Source organism: Chelon labrosus (genome assembly GCF_963514085.1).
Source record: "Chelon labrosus genome assembly, chromosome: 18".
Lineage (NCBI taxonomy): Eukaryota > Metazoa > Chordata > Actinopteri > Mugiliformes > Mugilidae > Chelon > Chelon labrosus.
This window is the reverse complement of record NC_140351.1, coordinates 20,141,656-20,156,469: the sequence shown is the minus strand read 5'-3', so window position 1 is coordinate 20,156,469 and position 14,814 is coordinate 20,141,656. Positions and strand designations below refer to the sequence as shown.

General features: G+C 42.9%; 1 protein-coding gene across 1 annotated transcript; it reads right to left on the bottom strand.

Moving 5' to 3' along the window:
- Window positions 1-11,686: 11,686 nt before the first annotated feature.
- On the bottom strand, window positions 11,687-13,644 carry cbln2b (cerebellin 2b precursor). The gene is made up of 3 exons (XM_084565601.1): window positions 13,149-13,644; window positions 12,398-12,517; window positions 11,687-12,302 (listed from the first exon to the last, which is right to left on the bottom strand). Exons 1-3 carry the CDS (start codon window positions 13,434-13,436, stop codon window positions 12,105-12,107), a joined length of 606 nt encoding a protein of 201 aa, XP_084421727.1. The 5' UTR covers window positions 13,437-13,644; the 3' UTR covers window positions 11,687-12,104.
- Window positions 13,645-14,814: the final 1,170 nt, after the last annotated feature.

Below are 14,814 nucleotides of genomic sequence, written 5' to 3'. Positions count from 1 at the left end.
TGAAGATGCATTGGCAGTTGTTGACAGAGACGGAGTTTGTGATGGTAGTCACAGTTATTCCGTGGAGATAGCCAAGGGAGGGGCGATGGTTTTCTTGCTGACTCTCTTAACTGTGTTTACTCTTTCAACACCGACATCCAAAGGTATGCAGAGCCGATAAAACTTACTTCCCTGCCAGCTGAAATTGAACGCCCTTCTTTTTTCCTTTGGTGCGTTAACTTATTACTCATGTAGCATTACATCCAGACCAGAGAATACACGCAAAAAATGAACAGCTTGTGTGGATAATTCGTCAAATTCATCATCCAGTGAAGATTTAAATGGTTCCCCCTAAAAAAAGACGCCCATGTCTGTCACTATTCATTAGAACAATAAGGTCCATCTGTATTTCAGAGAAGAATTAAACATAACAGAGCACATCATCCAGCTCCTGTGAAGCTCTACAAAGACCCATTAGCCCGACAAACCCGAAAAACATCAAGATTGAAAAAATTGACAGATGGCTTAAAAAGCTTCTTTTTACAGTGTCACTGAGACTTAACGCTTCAATCTCCATTTCGGAGTCCTGTTTTTGGTGAAATTTAAGGGATCCTATTGTACAAGGCCCGATTCCCCCGGGGGTGAACGAGCACTGCGAGGCACTGGTGGCGATGCTGGAGAGGCTGTGATCATGCCCAAGCTTCATCTGAAGTGCCTGAGCCATGATCGCAGGGAATCTTCAAGTAAAAACCGCAAGAGCAGAGAGTGGAGATGAGAGAGGAGAAAAAACAACTGATTTCCATCAAAACAGATTGTCAAACCAGATGGGGACTGTTCAAGAACTGGGGCAGAGTGGATGGGGAGGGACTGTGATTGGGCAAATCTCAACACACACCAGACAGTAGCATCAGAACAAAATGGATTTTCGGAGTACTCAGATGCTATGGTGTCGTGTAATTCTAATTGGTTTTAAATAATTCTGAATTTAGTTTGTATTCAATATACCGAAGAATAAATTATTGGAAATGCTGAAATCCTACATGGAATTGTGCACTTCTTAGGGAGCAACCTTTGTGCTTTGTAGAGAGGATTATTCTCTCTGGAGTTGTAATCTCAGGGTCAGCCATGATGGCTGTGTTTAATTTCCTGGACAAAGAAAATGTCTCTGACTTCTCACCTTTGAGTATGATGTCTCCTCATTACAAACGGCAAGGCTGAGTGTATGTGATTCAGTGTGTATTTCATTAATTCCTCTTCAGCGCTCCTAGAATGATTCTGCATGCTCTGACCATTACCATGGTGCCTCTGGCAACACCTGAGCTTAGCTCATCAACATGCCCGCGCTGAACCCACACAAGGTTTTCCCCAAAGTGGATTGGCTCAAACGCATCCTTTAAACATGTAATCTGAGCCAACGCACGCTTTGGCCGACAAGAGGCTCTTTCTGTCAGCCATATAGCACAAGGAGTAAACACCAGCGCTTTCTCCGGCCAAACGACAAAATCACACGCTTTGGAATAACAAAACCGTGTCTATTGTGTTGACACAAGATCAACACTGACTTTTTTATCAGTTGCATTACTAAAAGTAGTACGTTGACTAAAAAAACGCAAGAAAAAGACACTGATTCTACTCCAAAAGTCAGTGTAAGATGATGAGTTAAAAGAAATATATGTTGTTTCACTTAGACATATGCTAATTGTGTAGCTTATTGTCGATAGCTTAGCTTCAGCATAAAAAAGGAAAAACTGTGGGAACTAAGTAATACGTTTGGCATTTTCTGGTTGGTTAAACCTTGGACTATTTATTAGTCAGGAGAAACAACTTCCTGGAGTTTCTGTCTTACTGTCAAAAAGGAATTCAGAGCACCAGCACCACCCTTTTTTTTTTTTTTTTTACTAATTATTAACTGTTTTTATTTTATGTTTTTAATAAACAGACCAACAGGATATGTCACCTCTGTTAATTAAAGGGTTTTTGGGTCAGGATTTTGATCCAAAAAGTCAGGCTAGCTCTTAATGCTAAGCTAACGCTAAGCTAAGCTAAGCTAAGCTAGGTTGGGCTGCAACACACTTATCCATAAAATAGATTAATCTATTGATTATTTTTTAGTTATTTTTTTAATTGACTAACCACCCCCCCCCCCCCAAAAAAAAAATAAAAAATTATTATTTTATTTTTTTCTTTTAATTAATACAGAATAGCTGATTGATCACAGTTAACTTGGCATTAATTGACCTAATGACTATAATAACTTGCAATGTTAACCTTTTAAACATTTCCTCATAATATCACATTTTCACATGAAACTTCTGGATAAAGGAATGATTTCAAACTTTAAATTTCACCTAATGATACTATTCATCACTAAAGTTAAGATTTATGCACTGTACACCTAATTAGGAAACGTGTTGCTTTCTTTATTCTGCCATTAATCAGCAAAGACGGTGTTAAGCGCGATTTAACTTCAGTGACTCGTTCTGATTGTAACTGGAAACGCAGTCGTATTAGTTATCTTTTAAAGGTACGCCGACTTAGACTGTGATGTTAGTAGAAATTCATATTTTATGAGCCTCTGTGTGCGCAAACAAACTGCTTGCAAATTGCAAATGCACTGGAAAGCCGCGTCGCCGTACTTGCCACTTGCATTTCCTCTGGAGAGTCTTTGTTGCGATCTTAACTGAAAATCAACAGATGAGGACGCAGCAGTGGCTCCCAGGCGCTGACCACCAACCAAGAATCAAACAGAATTCACTGTTATCCAAAAACAGATGCTGCTGTCTTGTTATCTTTAGATCTTGTGGCCTGACATATTTTCTAGTGTTTCTGCAGCTGTGGTAGGGCCATTTAAGGAACTTTAAAGAATTCCCACACTTTTGACAGCTAGGTCCAAGGCAAAGATGTGGATTCTGCTGCATCACAACATGCTGCGCCCGACCCTGGCTCCACAGGGATCACACGTTTAAGGCATCTTATGGTAGTCATTCAAAAATATTTCAAAAGGTAGCCATCTTGGGCTACCCTTTCTCTATTTCACTTGGCTCCAAACAGATGCTTGGCTTGCCTGCCCTGACTAAAGCTAAAGGCTTAGCTAACCATATAGGTTAGCTTTAGCTGCATATTTACAATAGAGACATGAGAACAGGAGAAACTCAATAACTATGTCAAGCTATTCCTTTTCATTTAATTAACTGAAGGGATAGACACCTAGTCGTATTGTTCCCACGAATAATATACTTTAAACAGTGTTCCACACACAAAATGACCTTCTCCACCCAGCGTATTCCCTCCTTGAGCTTGCAACGTCAGGTGGGGGGAAATGAAGATGATTATTGACAGTGAGACAAATTTCCATCCTCATCGCATTGGACTTATCACAGACCAACCTCCACTTCCCCAGCCTACAGACCTCTCTCTCTCGCTCTGTCTCTCTCTCTCTCTCTCTTTTTACGCCCTTAAACGCGCCTGTAGCATTCCTCAAGGTCCCCCGTGATGCCCGGGGCTGTGGAGAAACTCAGATGAACACAGGCTCAATTCAGTCCCTCCGCCAAGCCTCTCCACCCATATGTTTATGATGAGATGAGCTTGACATACTCCAGCTTTTATTTCTTTTTTTTTTCCCATGGAGACATTGATCTAACCTGCAGCAACATGCAATTTGTCAATACTGGAATTTTTAAAAGGTGCATATGTAAATATAATGAACCAAGTCTATTGAAAATATATGACATTCCTTCTTGGAATCTATATTTTCGCTGTAAAAGCTTTTATGGAGAACCACAGGAGCTCCTTAAATCCATATTATTTCTCCCGTCTCTTACTATCCCTCCGAGTATAGTGTAATGTACTGTTCTGTGAAGCTGGAATTGCGGGTCAAACCTGCCGATGAATACGTTTCTCTACAAGTATCATATCATCAACAAGTTCCAGGTTAAATCCGTAGCCTTTAGGAAGCACACCTGTGACGTTTCACTCATCTCACTGTCTGACATAATGCATGTGGCTGTCAAGGTGTCCAAAACGAGAGCAGGTAGAGGCGGTGAATCATGGACATCGTGAGCTGCTATCATTATTAAAAGCCGGCGTCATCCAGGACTCCGGGACAACAGCTTATTAAGGAAAGAAATAATGATGCCCGAGGTTGTCCGCATGTTTGAGGGCATCTTCATTCCTGGTCACAGTATTACCGTTTTACCACAAACCTGCGTTTCGCTTATAGTCTTATTTTCTTGTTAGAGCCTGAACGATAATTAATCAAGATGATGCCGCCTGCTTAGTTTTGTCAACCTAACGGTGTTTAAACAACAAAACTGTGGTCAAGCATAGTTTTATCTCCACAGCTTAACTACCTGGACAATATAAAGCATGCAGGACTTATGTCTACGCCTCTGATGGGAGCCCATTCTTTATTCTAATGATGAGAATGCAACGCTTAATTGCTTCCCCCTTCTCCAAATATGTTCTAATCTGCTGTCAGATATTCAAATATTTATGCAGCCTTTGTTTGCAGACCTTTAATTCATTCTAAATGATCACAAGCATTGTTTTTTGTAGTGCTAAGAAATGAAGCCTTCCTAGCGCCATGAATAAAGCAATAATCAAAACAGGGTTCTTCTGCAAATATTCAAATGACAAGTGGATTCAAAGCCCGGAGGTGTAAAATATGTTTGTTTTCTGTTATTTTTTTTTTTTTATTATTAATTTTGATACCGTCATATGATAAGTGTGGAAAAAGTTGCGGAATGTGCACAGAAAGTTCAGCGTTTGTTCCCTGCATTAGCTGCAGCTGTGAAACTCGCTGTGGTATATCCGACACTGGCTACATCCTGTAATGAGAATCACTCGCCATAAGGTGAGAAGGAGCCTATTCACAGATCTAAATAAGGAGCCTCATGAACACTTCCTGTGCCGTGGGAATAATAACTTTCCTTTTTGCATATATATACATGCGCATCGTTTCATCTTGTCTTTCACCCCGTGGTGAAGAGTTCTCCGCTCGCTCTCATATAGAGACACATGACATCGCGGGCACGAAGAAGCAGCCTGCTCCGGCTCCGGCTCCGGCTCCAAGGGCGCAAGATGGCGTTGCCCATATTCCCGGGAAAATAGCGTCAGTTTGGTCAATGCAAGGAAGTGGGGACGTTTTGTCCATATTTATATACAGTCTATGCTGTGGAACAAAAGGTCTCATGTAGTTGAGCCATCAGGGGGAGTTTTTCCTTGCCACCGTCGCCTTCAGGCTTGCTCTGTGGGTTTCAGGCCAGATGTTGTAAAGCGTCTTGAGACAATTTGTATTGTTATTGACACTATATATAAAAAAAATAAAAATAAAAATGGATCAGAGCGCAGGCAGTAATCTGAAGGAAAGTGTGTTACTGACATTTATAAGGTGACAGGGGTCACCTGAAAAGCTTGTTGCATTATTTTATGAAGCTGCCAGCATAGAGGTGGACAAATGTACAAAACCATACGGCAGCTGATTCTTTAGCCTTCATATCAGATGTGCTTATAAAACAACCTGTGGATGAAGGTAGGACTTTGAAGGATCATAATAAGAGGATTTCTTCATGTTGGCTGGTTTTTTTTCTTCCCCCAGCTACAGGGCCAGGCGAAGCAACCTTATTAAACCCAGTTCTGTACAGCATCCCTTCCAAATGATCCATGAAATTACCATAACCAGAATTCCACCTGTAAAAATAGTCGTACCGCTGCCGCACTGTTGTCACATCTGTCAGCTCGCACACGAGTGTGTGCGTTTCTCCGTGTGTGTGTGTGTGTGTGTCCCCGATCCGGAGCATCAACAGCTCACACTGTGTGTTTCGCCCTCCACCGCAGCTAGTTGTGCTGAGGCACTGTTTTTCCCCATTCTAATGAATGTAGTTAAACTGGTTAGGTGCTGGGCCCGGGATGCTTTCTCTCCGGCTTGCTGTGCCTGAATCTAATGTGTAGACAGATGACGTGCTGGAACCACTGCATCAAGGAGTTGCTCGTATGAGCCGAGGATGCCTACAGTAGCTCTGGGTTGTCTACTGTTTGTGTGTGCGCGCATGTGTGTGTGTGTGTGTGTGGGGTGAGCTTAGACGAGGTTGTATTTTCTTTGGGGAATTGCGTGTTTCAGCAGTATGGATATCGCAGGCTGTGGCAGAAGGAATAAACAGACTTTCTCTGTCTTCTACCCCACCACCACCCCCTTCCCCCTCCTCCCGCCTTTTCTTCAGGGATGGGCCTGTTCACAGAGGCGGTTCGGTGACTGATGTTTGTCTGTGTTATGCGTCTATTTATTTGTTTGGCAAACAAATGCATTATTAACAAGCCACTGCCACATGTTATCCCCTCAGTTTATTCTCCGTTTGCATCAGTGTCTCTCCATTCAAGTGCAAATTAGCTAGGTCACCGCGCGACCGTAATACCGAAGCGCAAACTGAAATTTCTGACTCAACAGGCCACGCGAGCCCATGTCGCTTTCGTCGCGATGATTAAATATTTGAAGAAGAAGAAAAAAGATATACGGAAATCTGTGAAATTGCTCCTAAATAAAAGGGGGCACAGGTGGTTTCTCGTGTCTTAGGACGGTTTTGTCTCCATGCTTTGCTGACAAAATGTGCCCATTAAGGCGGCCTGTGAAATTAGCGGGGCTCGTTTTGAAGGAAATCTACAAAAATACGTTTTAAAAAAAAAAAATGACATAAAGAGGTCTGGACCATTAAAACCGCCGATAAATCCTGACATTCAGCGCGCGTTTCCTTTTAACTCGCAGCCACATTAGATATTAGATTGAGTGGGCCCCTAAGCGTCATTTCAGACCCAAAAGGAACTGCCTGTAGGTTTGCCTGGGAACAGCTTGAATAAAAATAATGCTGTGAAAGGCTTATTCGCACTCACAATCACACTTAAGGCAATTTCACCCATAACAGAGACTAGGACTCGGAGAAAATGAGTCTACGGCAAAAGACACCTTTTCTGAGGGTTTTTTTTTTTTCTTCTCTCATGCATACCAATGTATTTAACTCATCTGCAATCAAAAAGAAAAGGTTGAAAATCTTGTTAGGGCCTCTCTCCTTTGGCAGTGTGTGTCTAGAGAAAATGCACGCGCACTTCTCCCATTGGAAGAAAGCTGAGGAGATAGACCCCAAAAGAGGGCGGGCTACCGATATGCACATTGAGGTGGGCTATTATGTTGAGGTCTAGCCTCTGTAGCTCTTTATGAGGATAGAAGAGAAGCTTCTCTGATGTTTAACCGCGGGCTGGGACTCCAAGCGGATCAGGAAGCCATTTCTTAGGAGTCTAAGAGTGTGCCAAAAAGTATCAACATGTTTTCTTGACCTTGGGGTCTGCCAATAGGAAGGTAAATGTTGCATCTCGAGAGGTAGAGGAAAGAAACAACTCCAGCTGGGGCGAAACTTAATGTGCTTTTACTAGAATCTGTAACGGCTTCAAGGTGAAAGCACAAATTTATTTAAATGAAAAAATATATATATATTTAATTAATCTGTGATTGCATTACTTGTTTTTTTTTTGGCGTATTTAGCACTGCATCTGAAGCTGTATACTCTGTTATATATGCCATTTTTTGGTGTGCAAGGAAAAAAAATATCAATAAGCTAAATAAATAAACAGTTATGACACAACCGGTGCATTATTCCAGAGCAGAAATTGGTTTGTGCTACGAGCAAGGTTGAGGTGATAGCGTTTCTGCATCAACCGAGAGCAGGGTTTAATTTTCACATTCTTTCTTTTTCCCCTCCAATAAAAGACTTCACCGCAACTAAATAAATAAACCGTTGAGCATGTTCTGACGCGCGTGGAGGGAGGAGGACGTCGTTCATCTTGTTTGCACAAAGGAGCCATTCATTTTTATCTTGTAAAAAGAAAAAAAAACTGAGTAAAGATGATTTTTTTTTTTTGGTTTTGTTTTGTGTTTGGTTTTGTTTTTTACCTGCCAACTATCATCCTTGCAAAGATTGAACAAATCACCCACTGAGGATATTCAAAGGCAATGTAATTAAATGTTTAGAGTCTACGGGAGGAGCTGAAATGAGTGTCAAAGCCGTCTTCATCTTCAGAGGATGGCTTTCAAATCAACCCAAGACAACTTTAATTCTCATTTCCAAACTGGTTTTAATGTTGTTTTTGCTGCAGCGGACTGAAGATGTGTTTTTTTATTTTTTTATTTTCTGAATAGGAGCCACTTTGTTCAAGGCTGAATGAGCAGGAATTAAACTGTGCATGTGTGTATGTGTGTGTGTGTGTGCGGGTGTGCGCGCGTTCGGAATAAGTGCAAATGTGTATCGTGGGTGTTTACTCACTGAAACAAGCTCATTAAGAAATAACTGACGTGAGTCTGTTACATAATTTACATTCCAACGCACAGATCTTTGCTCCTCCACGCTGAGAGGGGCCTGCAGTGCAGCCGGCCTGTGATCCTGCTGCAAGTGTCCTAGAGTCGTACAAATTAAAGGAGCAAGCCCTCAAAGGATGTGTGTCAGGGGGGCGTGATTTAAAGAAACCGCAGAGGCACAAATGATAAAAAAAATATATATATATAAGAAAAAGCAAAAACATGAGGGCAAGTTTTGTAATTATCTCTATGTGTCCTGCAAAGCAAAGCAAAACGCCATCTGTGCTTCAGCAAAAACAGACCCAAGACTCCGTATTTACCGCTAAAAACAAAAGAATCTTGTTAGGATGGGCAATATTTTGCAGTTATGGGGTCATTTACACTTGGTTTTGTGCTTATTAAGTTCCTCCTAGATGAGAATGTCCACAAATATATCCCCACTCTACTAATCCCTTTACATTATGTACATTAAAACACTTATTTCATAGTAATAACCAAAAAAAAAAGAAGAGCTTTTCATTTCTCATTTGCACCATAGCATGACTGCTACTTTAATTATCCATAGGGATCATTTGGGCGCTGACTTTCAATCCAGTCTGGGCACAATTAGCACTTTATAGGCCGATTTAATACACCCCTTCCAAATCGCAGTGATTTTAGCTGGCAGTTTCTGCTGCTTTGAGCGCTCCTATTGCTGGCATCAGCAGCCTATCAGCGGGTCTTTTTCCTTTGTTCTCAGCTGTTGTGCCCTGTTCGTCATGAGATGAAGGCAGCGCGCTAAAAGAAGGAGGCAGATCTCCGCGTAGAAGGAGCCAGCGAGCGAGCAAACTCCAGTTCCCAGCTGCTCGCATGCGAGCTATTGTCGAGCACAAATGCAAATGTTCTCTGGGCCCAGGGAGTCGGTTTTCATTCTTGGCCTCGCCGTCTTTGTGTTTGGGTCTGACGCAGAGTGGTTAATATGTTTCAACAAGCTAAGGATTTGCATGAAGTGCAGTGATGTGACGCTTAGCTCTTAAGGTTAGGTTTTCTACATTACTGTAAACAAGAGATTTTACAAACTGGCTTCGGATTAAACGGACATCTCCCCTGCAGAATGACTCTCCCTGCGAGGATCTATGAGGCTCGACCAATTAGCCAGTGTTTATCTAGTCTTTTAAGAACCTCGCTGATTCTGAAGACGAAGTAAATAAATAAATAAGAGGTTTGTGGAGATTGGCTGAGAAAAGATCCCGAGGAAAACCTTCATTCATGCATTTTTGTGTCTGAATTCTCTTCTTGACCTTGTTAAGGATCAATGAGCTCTGTTCATATCCTCTGAGAACAATATAGAGGTTGTTTTAGGTAAAGGGTGAGGATTTCTCTACTGGCAGATGTAACACATAATCCAAGTCAGACAAATCAAAATTGGATGAGGTGTGACAACCATTCAGTAATTCCGAATCTGTGTTTTGCTATTCACCGGTGGCTCTCCTTTAGGTTTTTCTTTCCAAAACGTCCCACAGCAGAGAGCCCCCGGTTCAGCGGGGACGCAGCGGATTCAAGCAAACCACACCAAACCACCGGCTTCCACACAAGCACGTTCAAAGGTTGCGACCCCAGAGATAACACACGCTCAAAGTTTATAACACAGCGGCGGCTCAAAGCACTAATATTTTCCCAAAAAAAAGAAAAAAAAAAAAGGTAGCTGGAATTTTACCCAACAGATTCATATCAGAGATCATTTATCTTCGGCTGCAAAATTAAAAGACTCCAGGCAACTTCTGAGGTCGACCAAAACAGCAACGGCCCCCATCGAATACCGAGTCACACTCCACATCTCAATTTCTCCCACTTCGTCTGTGATTGGTGCAGGCACGCCAAGGGAAATCTATAAAAGCTTTCACAACAAGCGTCTCTCCTATTTTATAAGTGCGGCTTTCTATGCAACTTCTCTTTTTTAAAAGTAATTTAAGACGTGTATGTTCAAATTAAACCGTGTTTTCAAATACATCAGCTCTGGCAAATTGCTCTAAACCTCCTGAAGGGATCATAATGCATTTTTTTTTTTTTTTTTTTCTCCAGTCGTGTAAATAATTATTGGAAAAAAACATTTCATAAAACAGATGTTTAAAGTTCTGGCAGTGGTTTGCTCTGACTGGTCTGAGTCACCTGAATCAGCCTGACTCAGGTGTGGCCTTGGATGTGATTTGGGAGGGGAGGGGCGGTGGGTGACACGGCTGTGACTGTAACAGTGTGTGTCTCTGTGTGTGTGTGTGTAAGAGAGAGGAGGAGGGTTGAAATGCGTGTGGGTGGAAATATCCAAAAACGTTGATTTTCAAACGAGATGGCATCCAATTATGTGATGAAGCACGACGTGCACCACAGGACGGGGGGAGGGGTAGAGGGGGGGACTTGGCGCATAATGAGCTACACTTTAGACGATTTTGCCTTTTTTTTTTTAAATCACGTGTTGCTTCAGTGCCACATCAAAATGTTTGCCTATTTTATGCGTCTGCTATGAGCGAGGGAGATGTTTTCTGCTGTGCAGTGCGTTCTGGCGCGCTGTGCTGGGCTGTGCTGCAACTTGACGCTTTTGCTCGGTGCTCGCTCAAACTGTATATTTCAGTTCCAACAATCATAGCACGGTTTCTAATCAGCAAGACGGCTTCCTAGACGAACCGAGCTGGATTTCTTTGCTCTTCCTTGAGAACCTTTCCAGCTCTGCCCCCTTTATTTTTAACTTGTCACAGGCCGCTGCGTGACTTTCTGAACTGTGGATTTCAGCACCTCGGACAGCGACTGAAGGGAGCTGATCACAGCCTGTTCCCTCCCGGGGCCCTTGAGCTCGCCTGCGTTAATTTTCAAATGTTTGTCTTCGTCCTGCCCCCTTCCAGGGGTGAAATAAAACGTGATAAATATACAATACAATATCTTTTATTAAGCGGGACATATAGGGATTCTTCTATCATTTCCACAATGTACATTTTGTGAGCAACGTCACTGAACATTAAATCAGTCAAAGCTACGCAGATTCCGAAATGTAGAACACACAATAATGTGAATATGTACTTTATAAATTATATAATTATTAGTATTTTTTTTTTATTTACTTTTTTTTAATAAAAGGGCTCTAAGTCGTCTCCGGTGGCTGGAATATGTCGCCTTTTTTCTCTTTTTAACAAACTCCTCGGCGGCCTACATTTGGCTTATTTTCAATATGTTCAGCATCCAAACGCAACACCATTGACAGCACAAAAACATAAAGAGAAAACTTCCATTCGTGCAAAAAAATGCCATGGGCGTGAAAGCACTTCTTCTCTGGTTGTCCATAATTCCATATACTTCACTTGGACGGAAACCATATATTCTTTAAGGCTATACAAACATAAAATAGAGCATAACACACTCGGCCTGTCCAGGACACCAGTTCCCCCACTCCTCGTCTCCTCCCTCGTCCATTTTTTTTTTTTTCTCTCAGGTACACCCGTTTGTCTGTCGGCAAAGTTTGTCTCCCAAGCCAGGAAAGAAAAATCCACCGACAAGCACACGCCACTGGCCGATCAATACGTTCAATCATCCAGATTGCGTAAAAGTTGACTGATGGTTTTGAATATATGAAACTCCAAGGAAACGTTCATATTTGACTAGATACTGGACGAGTGTAGGTATACAGATATTCGTCGGCTTCCTTGGCTGACAGTTATTAAAGTTAAAAATAAATGGCATGTTTTGTTGGGTAATTTTTTTTTTTTTCGTTCCTCGACCTAAGCAGAGTCCCATGCGACGAGAACCATCATCGCAGATTAGATTATAGAGGAAACACTAGAAAGCCTGAGAAGGTGGAGTATTTCCATCCGCCCATGAGAGTGCCCCGTTCCAGCTTCAGATAGACCCGGTCCTCCCGTTCAACCATCAGCAGTACTCCGTTGCTGGCCGCCTCTCTCGTAACGTCCTGGTCACCGGCGAACGCTGATATAACCGGGTAATCATTCTGCATCAGGTTCACCTACAGGGAGGAGCAGAAACAAGCTTGGCATTGAGTTTCGTGCTCAGGTATGTCTTTAAAATGCGGAATGCAGACCAGCTCTATTAGTTGCTCACCTGTATGGTTTGTCTGTTGTAGACCTTCACCACGTGAAAGCTGAAACTATATATCCCCCTTCTTGGAGCCTGGAAAACACTTGCTTTGAGATCGAAATGGTTGCCGATGTTCACTAAAACCTGTGACCAGAAAGGGGGCACAATAAGAAGGAGCTTTATTTATATATATTTTTTTACATGTTCATGCTTCACTCAACATAACAGCTGGTTTTGTGGGGATCTATTGTTTGTGTCTGCATACGCAGAGAGGCGTATCAGACTGTCTGGTTCTGCTTTGCCAAATGTTTTGAGGTGCACTTCAGTCACAGTTTGGGATGGTTCCCAAATTTGATGCGTATAGCAGGCCGCTGTCCAAGGACCTCAGCCGTGAAAACTAACTGGAACGTCGAATCAAAAGGTACACAATGCGCGTGCAAATGTGACCGAGGCCTAAGACGCATGTATGATAAACGGTCCTGCATGGATGATCATTTGGTGGCGCATCTCCAAGTCACGCCAATTACGCACAGCATCGGATTAACCCATTTCAAAGGAAAACCAGCACTGTCTTCTTTTCTTTGCGGGTGCTCAGTGACTCAGATCACACTGACTTTCAACAGTAATAGAAAAATCATGACCTCAAATAAGTTCTGCACACCCACGGCAAACCGAGTGTACGTGGAGAACATGGCAATGAGCTAACGTATTGGACTAATCTAATTTATACGAGACTGATGGATTGTGGTGGTGTTGAATTCAGTGGACATCTGACCTGGTCAAAATAGATGGTCATAGACGTGTTGCTCATCTCTGACGGCTCGTGGTTGGTTCCACGCACGGCGGAAAAAGCCACCTTTGCCCCAGCGGAGCGGACTGAAATGCCAAGTGAGGAGGTCACCGCTCCGTCCGAAGAAGGGTTCGAGTCGCACACCACGAGACACTTCCCTTCGAGCACGATGGGCTCCGTGTCGTTCTGGCCGAGGCAGAGAACCACGCCGCATCCCAAGAGGAGAGCCAGTGCCAGGGTGGCACAGGGTCCCGGGCAGCGCGCTGGCACCATGGTTGGATCGCTGATCCCGTGCACACAGATACAACCCGGCAGCCCCTTGGAGGTTTGTTAGTACTCGATCACCCGGTCCAGACTTAGTCCCTTCTCTCTTCTCCTTTCTCTTCCTCTATCTGTGATGCTCCCTCACTCTCTCAAACACCCTCTGACACACAGACGCACTCAGACTCTCTCCGGCTGAGACTCCCCTCCCTCTTGTGCGTCTTAGTTGATTTGGGGAGAGTATTCAGACAACTGCTGTTGTAAATCCTGATGATATGAGAGAAAAAAATAGAGTTTTAATGACAGACAGTGACAGGGACCAAGATTTTACATTGTTTAGTCAACAAACTTGAGATAAATTGCGTGCGTAAAACGACGATCGTGCGTAAAATGAAAAGCAGCTGCGATCAGTAACATGCTCATGCTAACATTCACGCTGAAAGTAATTCTAGCTGTTTAATTTTGATCAAACCAACTATCTGTTGTACTGCGTAGTGTTTACTGGTCGAACTGTGCGCCGCAGCAGTTTGTGCCAAATTAAACTGTCTAAAATAATGTTGCCGTTGTCCTCCCTCGTTCTAGCTGATAAATGCAACGAAACAATTACTTTTTAGGCATTTGTCGGGAGAAAGGGTGAATCAGGACCTACCTGTGATACCCATCCCGCTGGTGTGCTCTCCGTCTCTCCCAGACTGTGAACTGAGCGCTCAGATCGCTGGTGCAAAAAAAGCAAGAGTCTCTGGGCTCCCTTTCGAGGGACAACTCACGCCCATTCTTTGTGTGTAGCCACTGCAACAAGACTCCTCACAAGTATCCCCGCAATTTAAAAGCACATGCGTGGACTAATGGGTTTGTTTACATATTAATCAGTTCAATGCTGTGAGCTCTGGGGCCCCTGAGGACCGCAAACACCATTGGCTCTCACTGCCTGTCATTTATATGCTGCGGTTTTCTCATGTCTCTCCGTGATTAATCCGAAATGAAGGGGGCTGCTACGCATAACCTTGCTGGTGCATGGTACATTCAGCATGCATGTATATGGCACTAATTTGAGACTTAAGCGGGCATGTTTACGAGTCCAAGAAAGATACTTGTGCGCCACCCAGTGGCGAATATAAATGGTGCAGAGTGGGTTTCTGATGTGATGAGAGCTTTGAAAAAAAAATGAAAGGATAAAAGTGATTAAAATATTGAACTTGGATGATATCTTTACACGTATTTCATTAATACATGTGTAGGATATCAGCAAATTATTTCTAGTCCAAATAAAAAACCAACAACAGCAAGATGAAATGTTCTCACAGAGAATGACCTGCCCCTCTCCGTTGCACCCTTAGCCTTTTCTTTTCAGTTCCTGACATGTAATCGTCCTTTGAAGAGCTGTGTGGAG

Bases quoted from the DNA above. Each gene is read 5' to 3' on its own strand.
- cbln2b (XM_084565601.1), bottom strand. From the start codon at position 13,436: ATGGTGCCAGCGCGCTGCCCGGGACCCTGTGCCACCCTGGCACTGGCT. The intron at 12,518-13,148 runs GTCAGATGTCCA...TTCTGGTCACAG, and splicing joins TGACCATCTATTTTGACCAG to GTTTTAGTGAACATCGGCAA. The intron at 12,303-12,397 runs GTGAGCAACTAA...TCCTCCCTGTAG, and splicing joins ACAACAGACAAACCATACAG to GTGAACCTGATGCAGAATGA.